Source organism: Molothrus aeneus, chromosome 12, assembly GCF_037042795.1.
Source record: "Molothrus aeneus isolate 106 chromosome 12, BPBGC_Maene_1.0, whole genome shotgun sequence".
Classification (NCBI taxonomy): domain Eukaryota; kingdom Metazoa; phylum Chordata; class Aves; order Passeriformes; family Icteridae; genus Molothrus; species Molothrus aeneus.
In genome coordinates this window covers 5563546-5590784 of record NC_089657.1, presented here as the reverse complement: position 1 = coordinate 5590784, position 27239 = coordinate 5563546, and the positions used below count along the sequence as shown (strand labels likewise).

Sequence of the window (27239 nt, the reverse complement as noted above, 5' to 3'; positions counted from 1 at the left end):
CTTTTCTCCCAAGTACTGAATAAATTTCAGGAAGAGCTGGAGAGTTTTTAACAATCTTATAAGACAAAAGAACATAAAAAACCACAACCCAAACCTCACAAAACCCAAAAAAAACACAACCCAAACCTCACAAAACCCAAAAAACCACAACCCAAACCTGACAAAACGTCACCCAGACACATCTTCCCAGAATATTCTGAGTTGTAAGGGACCCACATGGATCATCGAGTCCAACTGAAGTGAATATTGACAATAAATGACACCATTCCCATTTCCTTACTCATCTTCTCAGAGTCTCTGCTTCCTCCACCAGCCAGGGGTTGAACAGAGATGTACCTGCTTGCCACTTCCCACCAGGGAGGTGGATTTGGCTCTGTTCAGAAGAACCACTGCAAACCAGGGCACAGGGGCTGGAAGGACAATCCATAAATAAGGAATGGAAAGATGTTAGGAATGAAAATTCCCACATGGGAGAGGATGAAGACTCAGAAGAAGAGGGAGGAACTGTACAAGTATCTCCTGCAGAAGTTTGGGCATAGTGAGAGAACACATTTGAAGCCAGATCCTGTTTCCAGATGCACATCTGGAATTATACCACAGCCTAAGGAAACAGCATTTCCTACCTGCCATCTTCTGTGCATGCAACCAGATCACTAATCCAGCCCCAAAAATACCTGCAAGGAGTTCGTTACTCACTTGACAGACCATGAAATATCTTTCCTTTTTCAGCCTACTTACTTTTAAAGCTTTCCAGAGAGATGGTTTGTACTTTATTTCAAATATGAAGTGATTTTTGGCAGGACTCTGCAAACAGAAATGCAGATTGAGTCAGGGAAGAACCTACTCAGCAGACTCCTTGCCTCATCAGGAAGGGCACACACCGAGCTAATTTCAGGATCAAAGTCTCACCCTATAGCTCCTGCTGATAGGATTTGGTTTTTGGTGGGTTTTTTTTGGATGGTCTTCACTTCTCTTTGTTTTTAAAAATGATTAATTACAGTTCTACTAAGATTAAATAATTATCTCTCTCCTTCATGTTTACACCTTTTATACACTTCAAAATGCTCAGCATGTTCTTCCTCCCAGGGAGTATAATTTTTTACCACTTTCCCTATAACCCTTTCACCTCCTGCCTCCATTATTTTTGATGTTTTCTTTGATTTATTCAGACACAGAAGTTTGACAGAGGAACAAAACGAAGGCATTTATGCCAGGCCCAATTTATCAAAATCTACACAAGAATGATTTCAAAAGACAGGAAATAAAAGTTTTCCCTTTTCACATATTTATAAAATGCAATCAAAATTTAAGAAATCCTTTAAAAAATATTAAAAAGGAAAATAAGAGAGAACACTTTTATTGTGGCTCAGGATAGGAAAGGTACACTAGAGCTTTAAAAACTCTGGACTGGAGAATATCAGCAAGATAAGGGAAGTTTGCTTGAAACTGTTATGATAAAAATGTGTATGAAGCATGCATGGAAAACTGGCATGTGTGATAGGGGAAAAAAAAGGGAATAAAAATTAATAGATGGTATGGGAGCCTCTAAAGGTTTCACTGCTGTGAGCTTGAAGTGACAACATCTCTAACAGGTGCCAGAGATAGGAATGTCCTACATGGATTTTCCCCCCATGAGTGACAATAATCATAAAGATAGAGCATCTGCACCATCACATTTATTTCCTGCCATTTTTTTGATTTTGGCTTTTTGATGTTGGTCTTTGGAGGAAATCAGTTTCTGTGGAAACCAATTTGTCACTGATGCAGCAGGTGAAAAGTTGTGTCAGTGCAAAGTTAGTTTTTGCACCATTTTGATATCTGAAGGGTGGCTGGGTAAAAAAACAACCTCATCTGTACTGAAATGTGTGTTCTATCTGTGGCTGCACCAACTGCCCAGTGGACAATCAGTGCTCAATCCCTGCATTGCATCCAGCAATGGAGAAACCTGCTCCCTTCACTCTGCAGGCAGCCAGCAGCTGAGGAAAAACAGCAACTCAAAAATTTCCAACTCCAGCAGAATTTGGACCTTTCAGACAGTCTGAAATCCTTCCCAAGGGAAAGATTCTGTCCCAGCATCCCACATTATGCAAGGGAGGAATCCTGCCTTCAACAAGTTCTTTGCCTTGATTCTAATTCTCAAAACACAGATCATCTCTGTCACACATATTCCTGATGGTTTTTGTAAGCTGGATGAAACCACTCCAGCTTTTCTTGAAAGCTGAGACAGCTCCTCCTGTCTTCCTAGAAGGATTTTCCCAGGAGTGCTGCTACAGAGCTGCTGTGACCACAGGAACTGTGTTGTGTTAGAATGAATCACAGAATGGGCTGGAAGGAACCTTCAAACTCATCTCATTCCCCCTCCTGCCACGGGCAGAGGCACCTTCCACTATCCCAGGTGGCTCCAAACCCCTTCCAGCCTGGCCTTGGACACTTGGCTTCAGTGTGCACACAGGGAACCCTGCTTCAGGCTCTGTGCATGTGCATAACTGCATAGGTGCATTATCCAGGAAAAAAAACCCTAACAAACAGTTCAATTCACACTGAACAGAAAAAAACTAAATAGGTATTAAGGATCCAATATGATTTTAGTAGATTAATGCAAACCAGGACTAATGCTCCAGCACCAGGAGATTTATAAATAATAGAAATATCTCACTGAGGAGAGAATCAGACCTTGACTGCTCATGGAAATAAAACTTTTTCTCTCTCTATGGCAGTTTTGAAATTTCATCTCCAACTTTGAAAATAGGAATTTCAAAATTATTCTCAGTTAAATCCATAGAAGCACTGACCTTCAATATCTGTAATGTTCAAAGGAAAAGACACTTGCACTTCTGATTGACAGATCCATTGCAAACACAGTCTCAGCAGCTCCAGTGTGAGTGCTGAGAAATGCAACCTGAGCATCTACAGCTCTCTCATTCTAACTTACTGAAGCAGCTTTTCCTTGTCAGGGGAATTGCACAATTCAAGATTCAGCCCTACAGATAACAGCAATCAGGAAACCACTGTCATGTATGAAGTGATCTTAAGCATTGGAGTGACAAAATAAAGCAAATCTTCCTATAAAACTCCATCTCAATAGGAAAGTGCCAGCTTTCAATTAAAATCTTGAATTATCCTTTGTATTTACTACCTGGAGAATCCATAAGCAATTTAGGTAAAATAGTTATACTGAAAAAGCCCCTTGCACTTCAAAATATACTTCAAGCTGAAAACTGGGCAAACCTCAACTCAGTGGCTATGCAAGTGTTGTTGCAAAAGACAAATTTACTTTGCTCATTCTGGAGAACAGCTTTCTACCACAGAAACTCTTCCTGGGACAGCCCTTCCTTGGATCTTTCCAGCCTGAGATTCCACAGCTGATTCCTGGAAGCCTTGACATGCCAGCCCCACACAGACCCTGCAGCACTAACACAGGTGAAAACCAAAGCTCACAAATGTCACAGCCCCTGTCCTGTGCTCCTCAGAGTACTCTCCAAATTAACCCAAGTCAGGAAAAAAAACACAAAACAAGTTTCCTTAAGAGCTAGGGATTAAGAAAAAAAATCGAATATTACCTACCTCCATTTATTTTAAGTGAGAAGTACTCAAAAATACTCAGAGAATTGCCTTAAAACCTTTCTAGAAGTGGAAAACACTGCTACAGCTTTAAGTGCTTTTGCCTTCAGCCCTTCCAGACCCTCTGCTATCTAAAATGTTAGATAATGCCTCAGTGGGCTACCAAGTTAAACCCCCTCGTTCAGGGCTAAAAAGCTCTTGAATACATGAGCAAGATCAAAGCAGGTAAGCTCAATAAACTGTGTAGTCCCTGTTTAGGGACTAGAGGAGCATCACTTCCCCAGCATGTTGGAAGTAATTTTCTCTGGTGACATGCTATGTTTTGTCTTACTGAACATTTAACCTCTAGATCTGGACAGCACACATTTGGCACCAGCACATTTCTTTAGGGAACACCAGAGTGGTTACTTCAAGTGACAGTTTTCTAATTATTCTGTCAAGCATCAATCTGTGAAGTTCCCAGTTCCTCAGCACCCTGATTGACAGAGCAATCAGCACTTTACTTAAAGCCTCCAGAGCTGTTCTGGCCTGAAAAATGCTTAAAAAAAAAATAAAATAAAATAACCAACCCAACCAACCCCTCCTCCCCAGTGTGAAAATGGAGTGAAATATTTGACTTTCAAAACAAATCCCCACTTTCTGCATATACAATTCCCCAAAGTAACAAAAACATTGCATTATCATGTAAAATGCACCTCCAGAGAAGGAAGAGCTGACCAAAACAGTATTTTCTTTTATATTACAATAATTCAGTTGTGGCATTTTATTGTGGAGCAAATGAGCTGATGAAAGTACATCAAAAACAGAGAAGGAACTGAGACAGCCCAATCATTTTCACTGAAGTTTTCCTTCTCTACTCTTAAGAAAGGGAAAAGAGCCCCACCTTTGATGCACTTTTAGCTTGATTCCAAGCTCCCCTGATTTCTGATAGACATCATCTTCCTCTGCTGAGGGTGGTATTGTGACTCTGGGCACTTACAGCACTTCTGACTGTAAGAAGTGAGAAATGGAGGGACTTGGTGTGTGATAAACAATTATCTCTGTACCAAGTTCAGGGAATACTAAAAGCTCTTTAGTAGTCATGACCATATTTTCCAAAATATCACAAAAGTACTTCATGCTCTTTATCCACACTGTAATTAAAATCAACACCAGGGCTGAGATTTTGACCAAGAGTTTGGCACTAGAATTCCACAGGGTTTGATTTATATGCCAGGATGCTGCACCTGAGAATTCAGTAGTGGAGTTGGCTCGTGGATTGCTGGGACAATCTTGTGTTGGTGTTGTCCAACTTCACACAAAGAGAAGATCTCTCACCACACAGAACTGCAGCACCAGTATCAACAAAATGCCAATAATAGTTTCTACTGAAATCAAACTCATGCCAGATTTTCTCCTTTGGTTTGAAATTATGAATAATGGAAATTTGGTGGCCAGCTTTTTATGGTGAGCACTCTGGAGTGTTGTGTGGTAAAATACACTGAACTCAGCGAGACAGAAAAAGAAATGAAATACCAAATCAGGTGTCAAACAAAGGGTGGAAGAGGGCAGCACATTTTATCCCTAATAAGAGTGAGCTGCAGAATATCTCTCTCTAGATTTAATTTTTTTTTGAGGACATTAAATATGAAAACATATTCATGCAAAAAATTTCTTTTTTATTTCCTTGGATTAAAAAAAAAATCCCAATAGTTCTTGATAGAAGGGAATGACAGAGCTGACCAAGTGGCAGCAGGTAGTTCTTTGGTGAAAAGCCTCACAGTGCAGTGCTCAGTAAGGTGGAAGCTCTTCCACTGGTCAGGGGCAAGGCTGAACCCTTCTGCTTTTCTTATGGAAGTTCAACAGATGTTCAGCATTATAAAGAGAGTTAAAAGAATGCTGCTGATATGTAGATACCATCCTTGCTCTAATTGTTTTTATCTTTTCAGTTCAATTACTTCCACAGTTTGTATGACTAAGTGAAAACAAAAATGTATTTGAGATTCCCTCAAAGTAAAACACACAAAAATCCCAGAACAACTGTGCAGAGCCCCATGGAAGTTTTGATTAAAGGCAAATCCTTCACAATTCAGAGAGCACATACTCAATCAATGGTTGAAGAGGAAAACCTCCAGGGAGCAGCAGGAACTAAACAATTCTGATAAGGTTTCTGTGACTTTTCAGCAAATAGTAATTTGCTCCTTTATATTTCTTCAATGAGAAGTCGAGCATTGCAGTCCCAAACCTTTAAATCAAATGATTTGTTGGGCATCAGGCATTCAAGTTTCAACACCCCCTATAAATATTGACTCTACACATTCATTCATTTCTACCCAATAACTGATTCTTCTTTTTTTTTTGCCTGTTACAGGCCCATAACAGTACTCTGGGAGGTTGACTTAATCAAGATTTAGTTTAGAAAAAAGAAATCCTGAGCGTTTTCAAGTTTTAATCTTGTCTAGATTAAAACTTGCACCACATAAGCATGTATATAATCTATTTTCTTAATGAGATGTTTTTCCTCTTTTCCCAGGTTATCACTATTAATTCCAAATCCACCTTTCAGAAATGCCATCCATAGTTTATACAAAGGTTCCTACTTTAATCACAGGCTTGGCATCACTGTCACAGGACAGAGTTTTATGCACACTTTTGCTGAACAACCCTCTCAGCAGGGCCCTGTCTGAAGGTGCAGATTTCATTCCCTTTTCTGGTGAAGTGAATACTGACTTCCCATGTCAGCTCACCTGTCAGCCACCCAGAAATCCAATTTTCTGGCACTGATAGCAGGGCTGTTTCCTGCACTGAGGCGCTGCAGAGTTATTTGGGGGAGGATGGCAGAGGATGGTGGGAGCCACAAGAGCTCCAGCTCCTCTGCCCTGAGCAGATTTTTTGCAGCAAGGGAGGCTCCTTCTCCCCCACGTTCCCAGGGAATGAACATCTGGTGCTCTGCAGCTCTTTGGTTACTCAGGCTTACCCTTAAATAATTAGAAATGGTTTCTAAAGTACAGCAGCAGCCAGCACTGCATACAAAACAGGCTGTGGAAAAGTGCACACAAGTTGTGTCAGAGCAGCAGTGGGGTAGAGATCTGCAGATTTACTCACCTTCACCATAGCAAGCTGCATGCAAAAATTCAAAAGGAAGTTCTCTTTTCCCTCTACTTATTTGATGAGCAACATATGTATGCAAATGAAAAAGAATGCGACAACCATAGCAGAAGATTCAAGGTGAAAATGGTTTTGTAAAAGCAGTCAAATGTCTTCTAAATTCATTTGGAATAGCTGCAGTAGTACAATACCTGCTCCATCCCAGCCAGAAAGAAGAAATTATATGGCTATTTGAAACAAGTGAGGCTACCTTATTCCTAATCAGCTCCTCTAATTGCTTGGGAAAAAAAAATCTTTAAAAAGTTTGGTATTTTTCTGCTGGAAAATAAATCCCTACTTTATGCTTTAACTCTGTCTAGCCTCTGTTCCAGGTCAGCCTTCACAAGGCATCACCTACACACACCCCAGACTACAAACAGGAAAATTTGGCCACTGGCAGCTGGAAATGGGACAACTTCTGCTGCCTGCAGATTGCTATGAGAGGTAGAAGCACCAAAAGAAATAAAGTGTTCACTTTTCACACCACTCTAAAGAGAACACCCGACTTTAGAAACTGCTGAGTGTGACAGGTACAAAAAATGCAACATCTTTTGAGAAACAGGACTAAGTTTATCTTCCTATTAAAGGGTAGCTTTTTATTAGAAGATGAAACTAAACCTGGAGCAAAAAGACTGAGAGCTACTCATTTGTGGTAGACATGGACTAAATTTGCCAACTACTTAAGCACATGATAAGCTTTAAATAGACTCATTTATTTCAGCTTTATCAACCCACTCAGAATAATAGATAATAAAATATTAAAACTTGAAACAGGTTTGAATTCTTGTTGAATTTGAGCATGAATATGAAGCTGTGAAATAATTCAATCCTACCTGAAGCAAAACAGAGATTCAAGAGTAATAGCTTTAGTCCTCTTTAATTAAGCTATATTTCAAACAATTTTTGTCTTTTACAAAACTTCTCCATCAGCCTATGATACCCTTCAAAAAAAAAAGTATATTTACTCTAAAAATTTTAGCAATATCAGGCCCTTCTGTCATTAAAAGATAATTTTATGATGAGAAAATACTTGTTAATTTTGTCATGGTTTACCATTTTTTTCCCCAAATTGAGTCTTATCAGTAAGAAAAATAGGAAGTCCTATCTACCTGTGCTCCATCCATCCAGGGTGCTTCTGCAATGATAAGTAAAACCTGTTGTTATTTATTTCACTATCACAAGAGTGTGCCTAACCCAGCACAAATGGCTGGAAGCACCTACCTGAGATACACATTTCATCATCTGGGCCAGTTTGTCAGGAACAGATGGAGGCAAGGTGATTAAATTTCTTCATTTTGATTGAAAGAACAAACACAATCCTAGACTGCCATAACACCCACTTAAAAATAATGAGAATTAAAATGTGATTTTCTCTACAGGAGAGTTTAAATAAGGACACCTACAACTTTTCTTTTAATATACTATTTCCTACCTGTATTATCAGATTATTTGTCTTTCATTCTCCTGTATGTGTGCTAGATGGAGGATCTAAAAGTAGATCCATAATAAATTACTCATCTCACCAAGATGAATTACCAAATTGACTTTCCCAAAATATCTCCTCTTTTTATCTTCGCTAATTGTGAAATGAGTCATATAAATTTTCAAAATTTAATCATTTTGGAAATCCCAGTGAAGGATTAACACTTTTCTGATGTATTTTAGTGGGCAATCCCAAGCCATGCAGGTTCTATTGCACACCCTGGATGTGCCATCAGGCCCTTGGCACTCAGAGGTGCTGGGAGGGTGCTCAGGATGGAGATTTACTGCCAGGATCCATCACCTTCCAGCTGAGGCCCTGCTCTGGAGTGAGATGGTGACACCAGGCTGTGCCATTACAAGAAACAGGTCCCATAACCATTCCCATGTCCTTCCCAAACATTTCCCACCACAGCTCAGCCCTCCCAGCTGAGGAGGGCTCATCCTCTCCTCATCCTCTCCTAGCGGAGACCTCAGAAAAGTCCCCATTCTCCAGCCCCGAGCACTAAAACCAAAGCCAGTAACAAAATCATCTCCCACTTTGATCACTAACCCAGCACACCTCCAAACAGGCTGGGAAATGCAACGAGCCTTGCCCACAGAGCAGCTCTCTCAGGAGGGTGATGCCATTTCTGCTCCAAGGAATTGGAAATGCCTGCTCCTCCTTCCCTGCTTTAGAAGGGACAAGACAACAGAGAGGATAATTAGCACACAAACACTGCAAGGTCCATCCAAACCCAACAGCTCCGTTTGTGTTGTGGCTCTTCCACAAATTTGCCAGCATTTACCATCGATGAAAACACTCCTGCCACAAAGGAAGCAATTACAAAATCACTGCAAGTTTTCCTCTTGTTTAGGAATTTTATTTTCATATCCAGTTTTTAGGATTCATTATAGCCTACTATAAAATGCCAAAAGGCATTCAACTTGTCAGTGCCCATAAATAATGACAGATTCATGTTCAAGTATATTTACATATCAATTACTTAGGACTCAATACTACACATGCTCTTGAAAAATATTTTACTCTTGGTTATAAATCAAGACAATTCATTTATGCATTTTAAATGCATAATTGTCCTCTCATTTTCATAAATATTGTCAATATGCTATCAGTCTGTAAAAGTGCCTCAGTGAAATGAAAGAATGACTTTTCAATATTTTAAGTGTTTTAAAAGATGAATAGTCATTTCATATTAATTCTGAAATACTGAAAAGGCACATTAGAAAAGAATCCTTGCTATAGTTCTATCAGTCTGTATTTTCTCACCAATGCAGAGCTAATAAAAAATGTGGGGAAATTCCTAAATTACTCTTATAAACTCAAAACCTACAGTATCTTTAAAAGAACCATAACCTGCTCCATTGTCTAAAGGCAAAATACTTGTACAGATTTCTGAGACAAAAACCACAATATGCTTCTGTAAACTTTACCCACCTTTTCAAGATATTTCCGTGCCCTAATAGGTATTTTCTACCTCCACAAACTGTCATTTTATGAGAATAATCTTCAACTTCCAGAGTCAAGACATTATTACTCTTACAAAAATGCCAATCACAGCTTTACACAGCTTTATGTTTATGTTTCCTCTCTGAAACACAGAAAGGAAGCTCCAGACCCTTCACTGGCTCCAAGGCAGGATCCACTCTCCCTGAAATTTCCTGGATAATTGCTTTTTTAGCTAGTCTTTAAAACCTTGTGGTGCTGGATGGTGTCTAAATTCCCAAAATAAACTGCTGTAGGACTCAACTCCCTTTTTTGGCTGCAGTATTTTCAGAACAGCTACCCTGTACAGGCACATTTCTTTGCTGATCTCTTAACCCTTATTTCCTGCCTGAGGCAGTCAGTGACCTGCACCACCAGACAGACTGCTCAGGTTAACTGAAGGCTCCTTCACCTTTCTGTGTCTGATTCCTCTTTCAACCCTTGAATCATTTGTATATTTGAAATCAGAGAAAAGCTTGGTCTCTACCTACCTGTTTACTCCCCCTCAAGACTAAAAGGCCCCTCTATTGTGCTAATAGGAGAGAATACTAAGATGATGTAGCAAGATCCAGATTCCAAAAACTATGTGGAATTTTTCAATGATTGATTAGACAACACCCTACAAATATGTCAAAATTTTAGCAAAAAATACAACAGGTTATTTTATTATGATTTTTAAAAAAAAAAATATTGCACTTCTACAAAACCAGTGCTAAGCACTAAATTGCCAGGAAGAGGGGGCTCTGTAATAAGCAGTGAGGAACAGTGATAACTTCTATGATTTTCATAGCACTTAACTTCTTTAACAAGCTATTTAGTTTTTGATCAATCTTTGTAGATGGCAGATGAGGATTACAACCCACAGTTCACACAGAGGGGTAAAAACAGCAGTCAGAGCCTCAATTTCCAAAATTCATCACTCAAGTCAGGAGTTACCATTTTGAGACACCCAGCTGGAGCAGTGAGGCCATGCAGAGTGCAGACACTGGCAGATAGCACCTGGGGAACAGTGCAGAGCAGGGCAGCACACAGGCATTGTGCACTGGAGCAGCTCCTCAGCTACAGAGTTTGGAGTCCTCAAACCAGAGAATGATGCTTCACCCTCTTCTTTGCACAAGGTGTAAAGAATTTCCATGCTGTGCAAAGAAGAGCTGGCTAATGAAGTGTGTAAAGGGTGCATGGTATGTGAATGAGAAAGCAAAAGGATTCCTAATGAGGCTCTAAGAACAGGGTTCTGAAATGACACAAAATCTGACAATTTAAACAAATTCAGTGTTAACACTCTTATTTTATGTCTGCAACTGAATCTTATTTACATTTCCATTTTTTCTCCAAAATTATATGCCCACTGACATAGGCTGCATGTGTGATAGGGAAGGTTATCTGTTCCTACTGATTTATGGGTTTGCATTATTGCAACACTGAGAAATCCACTGCTGACAATCAGTGAAATGCAGCAAACTGCCCACAGCCAGCCTATGCTCTAACCATGAGGAAGTTCCCTATCACAGAAATGTGGCATTTGGAATTCTTGTATTTTTAAAACTTTCCCCTTGAGCAGGTCATTGTTCAAAGCTGCAGAGTGAGAGCAAACACAAAAATAGTTACTACACCCCAATCTGCCTGAATGATTTGGGAAGTTTTGAATGGTCTGAACTGAGCTAGCTCACTCATTTTTAAATTAATTACCAAAAATAAAGACCAAACACATTATACATGGCAACTTTATTTTTATTTCTGAAATCTAAGAAAAGTATATCCCAAATTTTTCCTCTTAGTATAATGTTATCCTTTCTGTTGCCACATAACAGACTGCAAATGTTAAGAAAGCTAATACTAAAAATCCCTGAAGCCAAAAGGATAAGCTGGTGATGAAAATGTCTTGTATAATAAGGATGTATAAACTGTATTATTTTCACACCAAACACAGCTGGGAAAGAAGTGAATTGCAAAGTTATGGTTTAATGATATCCTCTTTCAGAATTCTGGTCACTCTGTCAGATGCCTGGAAAACAAAAGCCCCAAAACCTCTGTCTGACACACAACAGTGAAACACATCAGTGCCAATTATGTGGTGGGCACAGAGATACATCTGAACATGAACAGGCAAAGCAAGGTGACAGGAATGATTGTCTATTCCATATAATTAAGACAATAATCTGAATTTGGACTAGATAATTGCTTAAGAAAAAAAAAATAAAGTCTTGTGTGGGTTTGATATTAATTATTCCCTGGATATGAGCTAACAGATGTCAATATGGAATTGTTTTTCCTGAGAAACGTTTGTCTTTCTGTCAATAGTACTTTGCCTAAATAACAAGGCAACAGTTGTTAACATCAATTGCTTTGGTGAGTCTTTAGTCATATCATCAATGACAGGCTTCAAAAAAGGTTTTCAAATGACCTTTAGTGGGAGAAGGAGAAAAAGAACAACAAACCACGTTGGCCTTTAGCTGCCTGTGTTTTAGTGACACTTTCTCACAGGAATCCACTGCTAAGATCAGGGCTAGAGTGTGCTGAAGGTAAAAAAAACCTGCTTACAGCTAAATTGGCTTTTGTGTGGATTTGTGAGGCCAGGTTCTGGTAGCAGGGTGGCTTCTGTGAGCAGCTGCCAGGAGCTTCCCATGTCTGATGGAGCCATCAGCTCTGCAGTGGAGCCTGAGCCCATGAGGGACAGTAGCATCACCTCTGGGATCACAGAGTTAAGAAGGGCAAGGAAAACTGCACAACAGCAGCTGGAGAGAGGAGTGAGAATAGGAGAGGAACTGCCCTGCAGACAGCAGGGTCAGTGAAGGAGGAGGGGCAGGAACTGCCCCAGGTGCCAGGGCCGAGATTACCCTGCAGCCCATGGAGATCCAGGAAGGGGCAGATTTTTTTTTTCAGCTTTAGCCTTTCCAAAAAACCTTGCTGAATCCTACAAAGAGTCATCATATGGTAACCAGGTCTTCAGCATGAAGAAAAACAAGCACCTGTGGAGCTTGACAAGGATGTGAGAGTGCTCACAGATGAGGACTTTGTGGGGATGCCTGGAGCAGGAATTCACACATGCAAGGGAGAGCCAGGCACCAGCCAGAGCCTCAGAAATACCAAAGGCAACAACCACTTCCACTTCACAAAGGGGGATAAATGAAGCTCCTGCAGTGTCTCCCAGCAGCTTGAACTGCCAGAATTGAGCCATCTTTCCCTTTCCTGCTAGTATCTAAAAACAGGGAAGACTGTACATTCCCTGCCAGAGCAGATGCACAGCACAAACTTATAGAAATAAGACAGGCAGGAAGAAGGAAAAGAAAAGAAGAAAGAAAGAAAAAAAGCAATTGGAATTTAGACAGTCAGTAGAAAGGAATTCAGAACCATTGCAATGACCTGTCTAACCTAGGAAGTATTGGATATGGCAGACAGCAAACAAGACCAGCAGAGTGTAAAAAGGGTCACTGGCTCCAGGGACAGCATTTCCATCCAAAAGCCAGTGGATCACCTTTTGCAACAAAACCCCTTACACTATTTTCTTTTTCCCCAAGAATTATAGACCCTGACAGCTGACAGATTAAACCAGCAGCAAACCAAGCCAGATCTTCACTTTTCCCAAAAACAATATCCTCAGCTTCACTGAATCAAATCATGGCTTACCTTGATTTGTTTATTTTCTTTGTCTGGGGGGGAGGAGAGGCTGTGTGGTTTTTTTGTTTTTGAGTTTGTTTGTTTGGGGTTTTTTGTCATTTTAAAGACAACTTAAGAGGGAGAAAAAGATCTTTTTCAGAGTGCAGTTGAACCTTTCCTTCTGGAAGATTTCATCTCTTGCAATGTCCTGAACTCTGCCAGCATAACTAAAAAACAGCAATTCTCCATATTACAGCCCTGAAAACTTTTTTTTTTGTTATTTATTTCATTAGTCTCCAGACATTTGGATATTTACAAAAATTAACTGAATCTCAAGTTCCCAAAAACAAATTTTTATATTATCAAATCAAATGGGAATCAAGTTACAGGCAGGCCACAGGGAAATGACTGACCACATGCAACCTGTGAATGCTGCATTAGCCACCAAGACTGTTGGGACTGAAACCCTACCATTAGTTAAGAAAAGAGAGGATTCATCCAATTTTCTGATTATATATTAGTGAGCTAATGGACATGGTGTATCAGGAGAAGAAATAACAGACATTTGCTGTATTTTCTGAACAGAATGAAATAAAACATGAAATGTTTTGCCTTCTGCATCTTCAGCCAGACAATGCCAGGAATGGCACAGCCTCAGCATAAATGCCTAATCCAGGTTTCTTCCATGCTCCCTTTTGCCTTCTCTCAGTAGCAGAGCTTCCCTAGCCCTGGTGCATGCAGTTGGAAATAGTTAAGCAGTAACATATAAGCAAAATGGGTAATAGAAGGATATAACACAAGTCAAATGTTGGGCATGCAGATGTTCTATCACTGAGAGCTACTAGAATGCCTTTTTATTTTAAAATTGTTTAAACTCAGTAAGCTTCATCACCAAAATTAATACCTGCTGTTTGTGCTGCAGCAGACAGTACAAACTACTTAGCACAGTGATAATCACCAGCTAAGTTGTGTATCCGAGACCTTACTGCACCTGCTCCTGTACCACTAACACAAGTTTCAGAACTAAATTACATCTCAGGCAAACCCAGATCATCACACCAAGCAAACACTGCAGAGCAACTCAAACAACTCAAACAACAAACACTTGAGACATCAAGGTACCAGGTACTTATAAAATATGCAGGGAGAGTTGCAGCTGCAAAGAGCTTACAGTATAAAGCTGACCTGTGCTTATTTTGTTCTGTAAATTTTCTACCTAATTTTGCCTTGAAATGTTGCTGCAAACAATACCCACCTCTATTTGAAAAGCCACAGCATTTTGTCACTTTCTGCTGCACAGAGCATACAATCAGAGCAATGTAATTGTCACAGGAAGGTGGCACTTAGAAGCCAATATCACATCACAATGAACATGAGGAAAATGACTGGAATCACAGCAAACATGAGATAAAGGGGATGAAGCCAGATCCACAAAAAGAAGCAATATGTTGAAATAGGGACTTCAGCTGTGATGCTTAGGTGCAGGAGATGGGAAAGATGATCAAAGCCCTTCAACAGATTCCCATTAGTAAAAATATCAGCAGCAAGGAAGCTCTGGCTGCACACAAAAGCAGAACTCCTCGTTGGCAGGATGGGCAGCTGGCACTGCTCCAAAGCCCACACCTGATCAATATTCTCTCAGCAGATACTCCAGTTCTGTCTGCAGAGGGGACCAGTGACCTCAACACACATCTCTAGAAATAACTTCTACTCAGAACACACAGACTAATGTCTTCTCCTCTTGTTCAAAAAAGAAAAGAGCAACTGCAGCTCCATCTGCAACAGGAAGTGTCAGAACGTTCCAGGCTATGATTCCAGCCTGTTAATTAAATACAGATTATCCTGCAGTGCAGAGTCAGATATCTTGGGAACCTTGAGTTTAAAAGAGTACAAATCAGCCCTTGGAATTAGCTATTTGCTTAATTTTCCCATTTTTCTCCTCAGTCTACTGTGGCACAACACTATTAGGAATGCTATTTTAAACATCTAAGTCTGACAAATTCCATTTCAGGAGTGAGGTGCACTGAGTTCAGCACTGCAATGCCCAGCATTAGCACACCTGCACTCCTGTGTTGAACTGCCTTGAGAAAGTTTGCACTCACAACTCACCAGCAAACCTGAGTATGGATCAGGAGCTGAAAAGTCTGTCCAGTGGTTGATATTGAATTAATTTTCCTCCCAGATCAGCCCATTAGGAACTCACCCTCAGTGTTCTCACCATGATCTGGGCTTTTCTGTGCACTGTTCGTGGTCCTACTCAGCCCTGCTGCTGCACAGGGAAGCTCCCAGTCCCAACCCAACATTTTTACCTTGGGATCAGCAGTCAGCAGCTTGAATGCTTGATAGACTTGTGCTTCCTTCACACCTCCACCCAGATCCAAGAAGTTGGCTGGCTTTCCACCATTCAGGGATATTATATCACATGTTGCCATTGCAAGTCCAGCTCCATTGACTGTAATTGCAAACACCAACGTGCTTATAATTCACATAGATAAGGTTTGTGAAAAGGCTTCAAAATGTATCAGAACAATCCCAGAGCATGGCTCAAAATGTTACACAGCTATTTCTAAATACTAGTAGTCATTCAAGGACATCCAATGCAACAAATAATTCAAAATCTGGTGCAAACACACCAACATTTAGGGTTTTTTTAGGGCTTAGATGTGGACCTTCCTTTAAGCATGTATGAGCACTGGGATAATAATTGTGGCAATGCAGAACCTTCTGATTTTATTAAAAATAAAGAGACATAAAAATTTCTGGAAATAGTGAAGGACAAATTGACTCCTTAAGCTCCTTTCCCATCACTCTGATAGCAGTGGATGCTTTGTATTGCTGCATCATAGATAACTCAGTTTTGGGGACAGACCTCAGATGCTCCTGAAACATCTTATTTCAGATTTGCACTAGTCTAGAAGCATTTCCATGGATGGGAAGATCTAAACTGGGAAAAGTGATGAGAATTATGTGTCCCCTTAATGTTGCTCCTATTGGACAAATGCTCCTGTGTCAACCAGAATACAGACCACTAAAAAATAGCATAATGTTGGCAATTATTCTTTGGGTTTTGGGATCTTTTGGTTGTCTTTTAAAATTGAGATTGAAGTCTCACTGCTACTTACTGAATCAACTGCAACACATTATCAGAATCTTCTAGATTTGCCAATATATCTCAGCCAATATAAATGATGGGCATTTTCCCACCAAGTCAAAAAAATTGCCTAATTCAATTAGATTAATAATAAAATGTTGTATTGGCTGAAAGAATTTGTACAAAAAGTCAATTATTTAGAGCACAGCTGATTCTTCTACTTATCTCTTCTAAACAGCAGAGTAATTTCTGTTCTACAGAAACTCCAGGAAAATAAAAAACTGCCATTTCCAAGCAGGTCCTTTAGCAGCTTTCCTTAAGGGGAAATGGAGTTTAATATTCAATTGTAACTGGGAATGGCACATTCATACAAACACACTTTCCAAGTGCCTTTTAAGTAACACATTCTTATTTTTTAAAATTAATGATTAAGTTTGATGACTTTTCTTGTTTTGTTTTAATTACTGAAAAGACCAATTACATCAGGTTAAAAAGTCAGAAATTGAGTTTTTAAGGCTTAGCCTGCGTTCTCTCTGACACCACTGCTGGTGTGCTGTGGCCATCAGCACAGTTTGCACACAATTTCAGTTTCATTCCTGCAAGAACTTGAGGAAGGACAGACAAAAACTGCAGAAACACTCAGTAAAACAAACTGAAATTCTCTAAAGGGTGACCTGAATGTCAGATGTAAACAAAGTCTCTACACTGAACAAGCGTAAATTTGTTTTCAAATGTCATTTGGATGTATTTGTTCTTACCAAAGCAAGCAATGTTTCCATCCAGTCCTATATATTTTAAGTCATATTTGGCAGCTTCGTTCTCTATGGGCTCATTTTCAGACTTGTCATCCATGGCAAATATTTCTTTTTGCCTAAATTCTGCGTTGTCATCAAAGTTTATCTTGGCATCGAAGCAAACAACTGGAGGAGAGAATAAAACAACAGCCAGGAATTTAGAGTTTCCAGTCAGCCAGAGCTCCTGAAATATTGCAGCTCCTCCAGCAGAGAGGGGAGGCTGCTTTGGGAATTTGGGAATGATGCTGCCTCCAACAGAGGAGCAGCTGAAGTTCCAGCACTGGGTCCAGCAGGAAAGGACAGGTTCCCCATAAATCCTTTATTGGGAAAAGGCACAGCAAGATCTCCACAGCACACAGGAAGGTTTTCTGTGTTTGCTACAAACAAAGCTCCTGTATGTTATGAGGGCAGTTTTTGTCATTTGGACAGGTGGGCTGCAGCAATGACACAGGAGAGTTTACCTTGCATATTTTGAAAGATTAACAGATATAACAGGTAACAACAACCCAAAGCCATGCAGTCATTCAGAGTTGAGCAACACAAAATGCTTTCCTTAGCTATATTTTAAATTTCTGGTGTTATTAACTATACATGCATTATTTCATTAAAGAGCTGAAAAAAACCTGAAACCAAATATGTTAAAAATGACCAAAACATTACTTTTAAATAAAGAAAATTAGGAAATACAAACCTTCTCATCGATCTCAACATCCACTATTGATATAAAAACAAATTAAGAAGTTGCTAAATCTGACTACATGAAATAAAAGATACAAAGGACTGGCTAGCAGCCCCAGTATTCACATAAACACAGCAGCAACAGAAATGCCTGTAGAGTGCTATTTGCCTATTTTCTGACTCATTATTTCTATGGGTTTGCATAGGCAAATGCCTCATTAGATTAAAATGTTCTAAGCAAATGTAAGACTCTATACTTATCATATTACTATGCAAGTAATTTCCCTTGTACTATGTTCAGATTATAATTACTGACTTAAGCATAATTGATTTCTCAAGACAAACCAATCAAATCTAAGTGCCTTTAAATGCTGTGTCCACAAAAATCTAACAGTTTTTCTATCTGCTGGTGTTTTTTATTCACATTGCCATTGGGACATGCCCATGGTATCTGTGCACGTGTTCTTGAGCATTGCACACATCTGGAAGTCAATGACAATTAAGAGGACAATTTTAGTCTGGTGGAAATGTAACTCTGTTCAATATATAGTTTCTTAACTTAGGAAAAAATAGCTAAGGAAACAGCAAATAAAACATTCACACAAGTAGGAGAGTCTCGGCTGTATATCTTGATTTGCATTGGGTTTTCTTGTTTTGGTTTTTTGATGTTGATTTTTAAAAAAAATTAATATTTGACTTATAACTGATAACAGATTAAATTAAAGCTATCAAATTTCACCTCAGTGACTGCAGTTTCAGAAAATTATTCATGAATGTGCATAATAAATCTCTTGGAAGAGTCCAGATATTACCTGGTCAATCATCATGTGGGAATGTGCCAAAAGCAGAAACAGCTGCAGTTCCTAACATGCTTCTAATGCACTAGAGCTGCTTTAATTAATTTTTTAGCAATGAGGTAAGATATTTTTTCCTTTTCAAGCTTCAAGGTGCTTAAATTGCTAAACCCACTCAAAGCTAGAGTACAACTACAGTTTCAGAATTGTTTACTTTACACACAAACATCCTCCATGTCTCATTAATAGAAACTCATTTCTACAGAACATTCATCTTTAACAAAGGCCATGCTGTACAAAGTAGAAGCAAAAACACGTATTAATATTTATCAAACCATTTTCAATATCAAAAGCACATTGTTACATGTATGATAGATTATACAAATGGGTTTTTCTTCCAAACAAATATCAAAGAATGCTCCAACACTTATATTCATGAAGGACTGTTGTTTTTGTTAGCAATGTAGGATTTTTGTCATCTGCCAGTTCAACAGTTTACACTGAGAGCAAACAAAACAAAAACAAACAACAAAAAAAGGTGAAGTTTCAGGCTTCTGACCCATTGTAAACCCAGTGTTAACAAATAATTTGCTAGGATATTAAACAAGGAAATACATACAACCTGATGGAAATCCACACAAGTTATAAACACAAAACACAGCAAGAAGTAAATCCATCTTATCTATTACTTTGACAAGAATCATGGGCTTCATACAGAGACTTCTATTTTATCATTAGGAAGAGCTACATTAAGCTACTCAAATGTTCTTCCATTTGTTTTATCTTTATTCTTTTTTAAAGACATTTCAGATGGAGAAACTTCCAGCAAAAAAAAGGAATAAGCACAGGAAGACTCCTGTGCATTTCTGTGAGCAAGAAGCCTTTCACAGCTTGAAACCCACTCTGTTTCTGCTCCTCAGCTTCCAGGATGCAAACCACATGGGGAAAAACCTCAGAGAAAACAGCACAAAAACTCCTACCATGCCTCAGATTAAGCCCTTCACACTAAATATGCACAGCCATTCCAGGAGAGCTAACTTGGTAACTTATCCAAATCTTTATTTCCACAGAGCCACCTCCAGCAAGGATGCAAGGTGAGTGCCACCACAGCTCTTTCCAATCTTTAAGGACCACATTTTATTTCCTCTCATTACTTTCTGTCCTCTCCCTCACTGGCCTCTTCTTGCACACCAATTTCTCCTCTTGGTACTCACAAAATAAGCCTTCAGCACCTCAGTGAAATGGAACAGTGAGGAGGTAACTGTGATCCCCCTGGATCAGCCCTCTCATATTTCAATATCCCACAGGCACCTTTAGTTCCTCTACTCTTCACCTTTGTCCAAGTTACTTGGACAAAACTACTAAATGGAAGGAAAGGTTTCAGCTGGAATACCAACTGTTATAATGAGGTGAGAGCTAATTCAGCTCCTCAGTTTTACCCTACACCTCCTCAGCCCTGTGCAGGACCCTTTTTCTTCCCAAAGGATGTGGCCAAGTGTCTGTTTCAGCTGAAATTTGTCCTGTGCTCTAGTAGACTGCAGAGTCATGCGCTTTAAAATTTTAATTATCCCTATGAATGCAAACATAAAAGAACAAGTTTCTTTGCACACAATCTCAGTAATTCTAGCAGCATCAACGCGCACACACACACAAAAAAACCCCAAAAAGCCTCAGCAAAACAAAATAAAGAAAACCCCAACTTTGAACACGAGCAGAAGAGCAGATAATGTTCCTGTCTCTCACCAAGCAGAACATGTAGAAGACAATACTTCCAGTATTTGGATGAAACAACAAAAGGTATTGAAATATAAAATCTGCCAAGGGAATATTTATGAATATTGTTTAAATTACATTACAAAATGAAATTAATGCAAAGCTGCTGCTACATCCCTCTATGCAATTTAATTTATAGTTTGCATAAATAAAGAATTATAATGCATTCATTTGTTTCCTTCAATTTCTTACCTTGCCCTTCTGGAGTTTCACCAAAGGGATTGACTTCAACCTGAGTGGCATCAATTTTCAAGAAAAGATTATACAGCTTCTTAATTTGATCTGCTGCCTAAACGTGATCAAATGATTTACAATTACCACACAGAAAAACAAAAGTTCATGTTTTCAAGGCAAAGGTAGACCATTATTGACTATTTTTAAAGTATTACATTGCACAGTAACTCTAGATAATTACTGCTTTTATTTCTGTTTTCTTAACCATATTCACATAGTGTCTTACACTGTTATAATGCATATCACTGTTATGATACTGTGTAAGATTTACTAAATGTGCATTTAAAGACTACAAGAACGGGAGATTTTGTACAAAATAGACAGTGCAATTACTATGAAAAGTTTAATTTGGGAAGTGACTGAAGGCACCAGCATAATGAAATGTTCTCTGGTACACCAAGATCTGAGTTGCATTCATATTAATCAGTCTAAAGTCAGAAAACACCAAGTAGTTTGTGCACACTGATGACTTCAGAAAAAATATCTATTTCTCCTTCCTACATCAGTCTGAAAATTTTTTCTTGAAGAACTCACATCTGAAGCATGCTTGTTTACTCATGACAAGATACTCTTGCTCGTTCCCTATTACTCCATGGCTAATTCCATGGCTGAAAATATCACCACTGACTACTAATTTCCAAGTCTTTTGTTCTTTTAATATTTTTCCACTAATAGAACTACTTAAAAACAGCAACATGAATGTGTATTAAAAAATCCCTTCGGTTCATTACACACTGTGAACCTATTAGCTGAAATAAGTTTGCAGATGAAGTGCACTAATAAAGAACCACTCAATTTTTTCCCTCTCATTACTGATCAGCTAACTGAAGTACACAACCCAAAAATCCTTGGGACCTCTCCTGATAAGTGAAATGAATTAGAACAAAGAAAGCATATGTCAGCTTTCCCCTATGAGGTCAGTCATGAAAAAGAAAACATTACAAGTGGAAAGACTCAACCCCAATCCCAGTTCTGCCCAGGGAGGTTGTGAAGTCCCCATTCCTGGAGGTGTTCCAGGCTAGGCTGGATGGGGCTTTGAGTGACCTGATCTAGGGGAAGGTGCCTCTGCCCAGGGCAGGGTGGTTGAAACTGGATGTTCTTTAAGGTCCCTTCCAACCTAAATTAATCTGTGATTCTGTGATAAGATTCTTTAAAGAGTCACAGCTGGGAAGCAGCACAAATTCCTCAGGAAGCCTGCCCTCCTCAAGAGTTATCAAAGCATTCTCAGTGGGTTTGACCTTAAAAAGCCCATCAGCTGTAAATGTGCAGCAGCTTCCTTGGCACCAACCCTGACAAAGCACCCCAAGAGCACAGGGGGGAGCTCTCAGCAGTGACACTGGGGAGGCAGCCCCACCATGACCCCCACGCTGGCTCTGGGCCACCTGGAAAGCTGCTGCTGCCCCAGGGCTCTGCTGCAATGGCACCAGAACACCAGAATCACTGCACTTTTATTAAAGGCTGCTCCATCTTTCAGCACCTCTCTGAATCAGGCAGCTTAATGTCAATGCCTCCCTTTCTCAGGGTCTATAAGAACTGAGCCTCTTCAAGCAGAAAATCCCAGCCTAGAACTAGAGAATGTATAAGTAAATACCAGGATTTGTCTGGATAAAAAGTGCGTCCCTGTGCTTCAGTAAATTCCTTTTAGTTGACTACATGATGGAAGAAATGCATTCCTGCAGCATTATTTAAATGTGTTGTTTAAAAGTCCATACATATTTGCTGTTAATTATTAAGTACCAGAACTCTTCAAGGGTTGAAAGGTTCTACATAATCATTCCTCCTCATTATATATACAGCTAAATCTTCAAATGTGTGTTAATCAACTTAATCATTATGCATTTGTTAATTGCATGTTAGGATAGAAAAGAATTAAAACCGCTGAATTAAAAATAAAGGAGTTCTACAAAAATGAGTTTCATACTTCAGAAAAAAAACAGGCCAGCTTAAATGAGATTTCTTCTCTTCTCTGCAAAATGATGCACAAAGGCAAATATATATATATTCAAAATATATATACATATAGAAAAGAGATACTGAAAATACAATACGCTGTCAGCCTTTTGTTTTTGAGTTGAAGAATAAAAAAATTTTAAAAGGTTCCAATCACACAGCCAGATACACTTTTATTTCTCCTTATTTTTAGGGCCAATTTTCAAAACCATCTCTACCCAGAGCAGTCACAAAGCTCCAGTGGGATTCCAGTGGAAACAAAGGAATCCCACATGGTGGAACAGCATGTTGCCATCAACTCCTTCAAAGACAAGGGACTCACACTTTAAAACCAGAAGGAGCTTATTCAAAATGCTAAAGCCTAATGACAATTACATAGTGCAATTTAGTATTTAGAATGTCAAAATGATGCTGATTTAATGGACACTTGGCCTTTCCAAGTGGCCTTTCCTATTGGAAAACATTCAACATAGAGCTGGGCTAAAAAGCCCTCAGCCTAAAGCCAGGGAGTGGAGTCAAGTTACCTGCTGCTGCAAAGGTCCTTGGAATCCCAAATTTTTTGCCATCTGCAATGCCTGATGATCCTTTATGCCTTCAAAAATATCTATTTCCTCCTGCAACAGTAACATGGATGAATATAACTAAATATTCAATCAGAATGGAGGGTTATAGCTTCAAAAGGAAAACACTTAGTGTACATGTGCAAATTAGTAATTAAAGCCTGGCTGTTTGCCAAGGCTCCCTGAGACTGAGGCTATAGCAGCTGCCTATAGGGGATGTTATAATTACCACACTGACTATGAAACAGTCCTTCCAAAAAATATATAACTCTTCAGGGTGGCATGCTGACAAGAGAATGTGACACCAGTTTTCACTTTTAATTACTGTACAGATGGCATTGATGAATATTTAGTCTGTTAATTTTTATGACATATTCTGGAATATTTTCAAGGCAATGAGTGTCACTGCCCAGTAACACTGTGAAGTTTATATGATTTTTAAGTGCACATTAAATATTTTTACAATTTTTTGAATAATTATACTTGATAGTATCAATTATTTTCTCAGCTGAATAGCTTGTCTACTCATTATCTTGCCACAGTAACTTAAAAAATACTTCAGTGTAGTCATCATTAAGAAAGCAATTACAACAGTTGTATTTCAGATGCAAAAGTCTTGCAGGTACAAAAAAATAATTAACAACTCTGTCAATTAGAGAAAAACAGCCACAGAAACAATAAGTATATTGGCACCAATCCACCTGAGAAAAAACAGTGTACTTTCCTGAAAGTGAAACTCACTCATAAAACATTTCAGATATGAAGTTTAACATATCACATAACAGCCAGATTTAAGATCTTTTTCTAATTGAAAAATTCTAGTAAAATCAGATGTTAAATGTGCTTCATTTACTAGATGACAGGTATGATCCTGTATTTGATGAAACATTATTTTATGGTTCTTCCTGTCTCCTTTTTACAGGTAAGAAGGAAAAATGGGAGGAGAAAGGGGGAAAATATTCTTTTGAATACCTGTCTGGGAAAAACGTTATTGCAGAACATTACTCCAATACCTTAAAGATAAGTTCTGGGCTAGTTACTGCAACTTCTTCTATGTCCACACCACCTTGTGGACTGCCAACCATGACAGGTCCATTGCAGGCTCTGTCCATCAGAATTGCAAAGTATGTTTCCCTGGAAATATCCAGTGCTTCTGCAACCATCACCTAAAAATGCAGAGAGGGAAGAAAAGAAAGCATTAGTGGTTCTGACTGGTCCTTCTGCTTTGCCTTAGAATGCAGCAGTTTGATACTTGCTACCCTGAAGAGAAGCATTGGCTTCACTGCTTTTACTGCAGTACTCCAACCCTGTGACCTTGTTCCCAAGAAATGATCTCTCCTTAAGTAAGAGACTCCTCTAATGCTGCTCTTTTCACCGGGGCATTCAGTGAGGAATATAAACCAGGAACAGCTCAGTGTTGGGGTTTTTTCCTGCTGCTGCTCTGTCCACACTGCAGACCTCTCTATTACCTTTTAATCCCAATAATTTGGGATAATTCTTGATTCTCAGGCCAGTAATTCTTGTCTCCAGAAAGACTTGAGTCCCAAAGGACTTGGTGTGCAGATCACACAGACAGAAGGACTGGAATGTTGGCTTTTGGCTGCATCTCACCAGCAGTGCTGTTCCTCACCAGAAAATCCCCGGGCTTAATTTCTCTCCCTTATTCTGACCAAAGGCCACCCAATCCTTACAATCTCTGCACTGAATTCCTGTCCAGCCCAGGTATTTCCTAACAAAAGGGTTTCACAGGTAATTCTGCCATCCAGCTTTTTACTTTCAATTTAGAGAGTTGAGCAGATGTGTGTCCTTCAGATACTGGCACAATCTAGAAACACAGATATTTGTTTTTCTATTTATTACTATAAGCTACAGAGCCATTTTGTACCAGTATCTGACAGACACCACAGCACAAACAGAAAGATGATTCAAATCCCATGTTTGGAATCTACAAGCACCACAGTAAAAGTGTCAAAAATTGGCCATATAAAATCTTTGCTACAATTTCTTGCCCCCCTCCCCAAAACATGACAAGGTCCTTTCCATTTTAGTATTACAATAACTGTACCTCCCTCCTCACCTGAACTGTTTTTGCAATAGATTAACAACAGCTGTCAAAGCAATTTCAGAGACTCAGTAGTTTTACACTTGCAAAGGACTCACAAAACTGTTTCACTATAAGAATACTAAATTTCCCAAAAATATTCTTAATTTCAGGAAAAAAATCTGCACATGATCATTAATAATTGTTTCCTGTGATCATAACAGATGCCACAAAGTTGCAAAGGCTGTAGTTCTGCTCTGCACTACAGTTTTGTTTTTCAATCTGAAAGTGAAGCAGCCACCTCTGCAATTTAATTAGAATTACATTCTTCCTTAAGAGAGCTACTAATTCCCATCTTTCAATGGGAGTGGTAGAAATCAGGAAAATCACTTCTCAAATATTAATATAATTAAGAAGCATTAGGTGGCAACATCTTTCTGACACAGTCTGTTTTGAAGTGACAGTTTTGAACAATGACTGCAGACAATGATCATCACTGAATATAACACAAGGAGAAATTCATTCTCTCAGTCAGCAGATCCAAGAGGCATTTTTGTACCTGCAGCCCTAAAACTCTGCCTACCTGGCACAAGGTGCTCCATCAAATGAGTATTTCTGGGTTTTCACAGTTCAAGGACTATAAACAAGAAAGATGCACTATACTTTCACCCAAGTCACATTTCTGACAGTCTGTTCCAGAGAACATAAGAAAGAATGCAGGGACTTTCTGCCAGGCAGTAGGTATTAGAGAAGGGGGGGAAAAATGTAAGAAACAAGAAATCAAATAAAGCCATCAGTGCTCAGAATTGAAGGAAAGATGAAATTTCTTTATGGTGTTTTTGACTTGGAAGAAACTTGCTTTACAGTAATTTTGTTTCCTTCTACTTTTACCTCACTTTATTCACACAACATAGGGGGATGTAAAGGAATAGTTCAAATAAATAACTGTTCAAAAGGAAAGTAAAGAAAGCAGGGTGAAGGAGAGAACCAAGAATGCAGAAAACTACTGTACTACTTAAAAGCATCTGCCTATTTTAGTCTACTACAGAGGGATGCTAAAAGACAACTTCAGAGACATAGCTTGGCTACCTGCCAAGCTTTGTCATATTAACAAGCAAGGGTACAGAAAGCATCTTTGATTTGCTACTATTTTTACCTGCATCCATGTTTTCACCTTCTTACATATCCTGCATCAATGTATCTGAAAAATGTGAGTCAGTTGCTTTAGACATAAGTCAGATAAAACCAACTGGTCCTACTGGATCATGTCAGAGATGTTCAGTTTCCACAGAGCTCAGGGTCAGGGCCAGACTTAGGATGGAATACACTCAACAAGTTTTGAGGAATACATTTGCAGGCACAGCAGGTGGAACTGACATTATTAAATCAGGTATTTTCAACTGAGACTTCCAGCCTGAGTGATTGTCCTCACTGTTGCTAATTAACAATGTCAACATCATCAGATACTTCTCTGTCTTAATTCACAAACCTACTGAGAGTCTACTTTGCAGTAGGCAACCTTAGGGCAAAAATTGTCAGATTGTGAAATATCTCTAATTCCTCCCAACAAAATAACTTTCCTTCACCATCCTTCCCATTTGATGCAGAGCAAAGCCAAGGAAATTGGTGTTCCAGGTCTTTAAATATCATTTAAGTTTACCTATCACTCACACAACAGAACTAATGCAAACACATTGATGAACAGTTAAGAACAGTGAAATTGAATCTACAGACTGTTGACTCTTCTCACATTTTGTCTGTTTTGCTTTTGATAAAGAATATGACACATCATTATCTGTTTACCATATCATATTTATATTTAAAATGTCCTGGGGAAAAATCACTTTTCATTTAAACTTTGTGACAACTTCAAGCTTTCCTTCTCTGTAACAAATCTTTACCTAAAAGTTTAAGTCACACATCTAATGTCATGAGGGTAACTGTAACAGCTTTTCTTAAACAGAATCAAATATGCAAAATGTTCATTCTGTTATTGCTTGGAGAGAAAAACACAGGTAGTGAATTCTCAGGTTGTCATGATAAGAGAAGACTGTCATCACAGATAGCCAGGCTCT

The 27239-nt window shown here is 39.0% G+C and overlaps 1 protein-coding gene across 1 annotated transcript in view; it reads right to left on the bottom strand.

Moving 5' to 3' along the window:
- The window catches only part of SUCLG2 (succinate-CoA ligase GDP-forming subunit beta), a 107174-nt gene that overhangs the window by 29499 nt on the left and 50436 nt on the right, over positions 1 to 27239 (bottom strand). Inside the window, exons 5-9 of the mRNA XM_066557974.1 lie at positions 24137 to 24289; positions 23088 to 23177; positions 20572 to 20668; positions 17099 to 17260; positions 15559 to 15701 (exon numbers count right to left, since the gene is read on the bottom strand). Of these exons, the coding sequence (XP_066414071.1) occupies positions 15559 to 15701; positions 17099 to 17260; positions 20572 to 20668; positions 23088 to 23177; positions 24137 to 24289 (645 nt within the window). The remainder of the gene's footprint in view (positions 1 to 15558; positions 15702 to 17098; positions 17261 to 20571; positions 20669 to 23087; positions 23178 to 24136; positions 24290 to 27239) is intronic.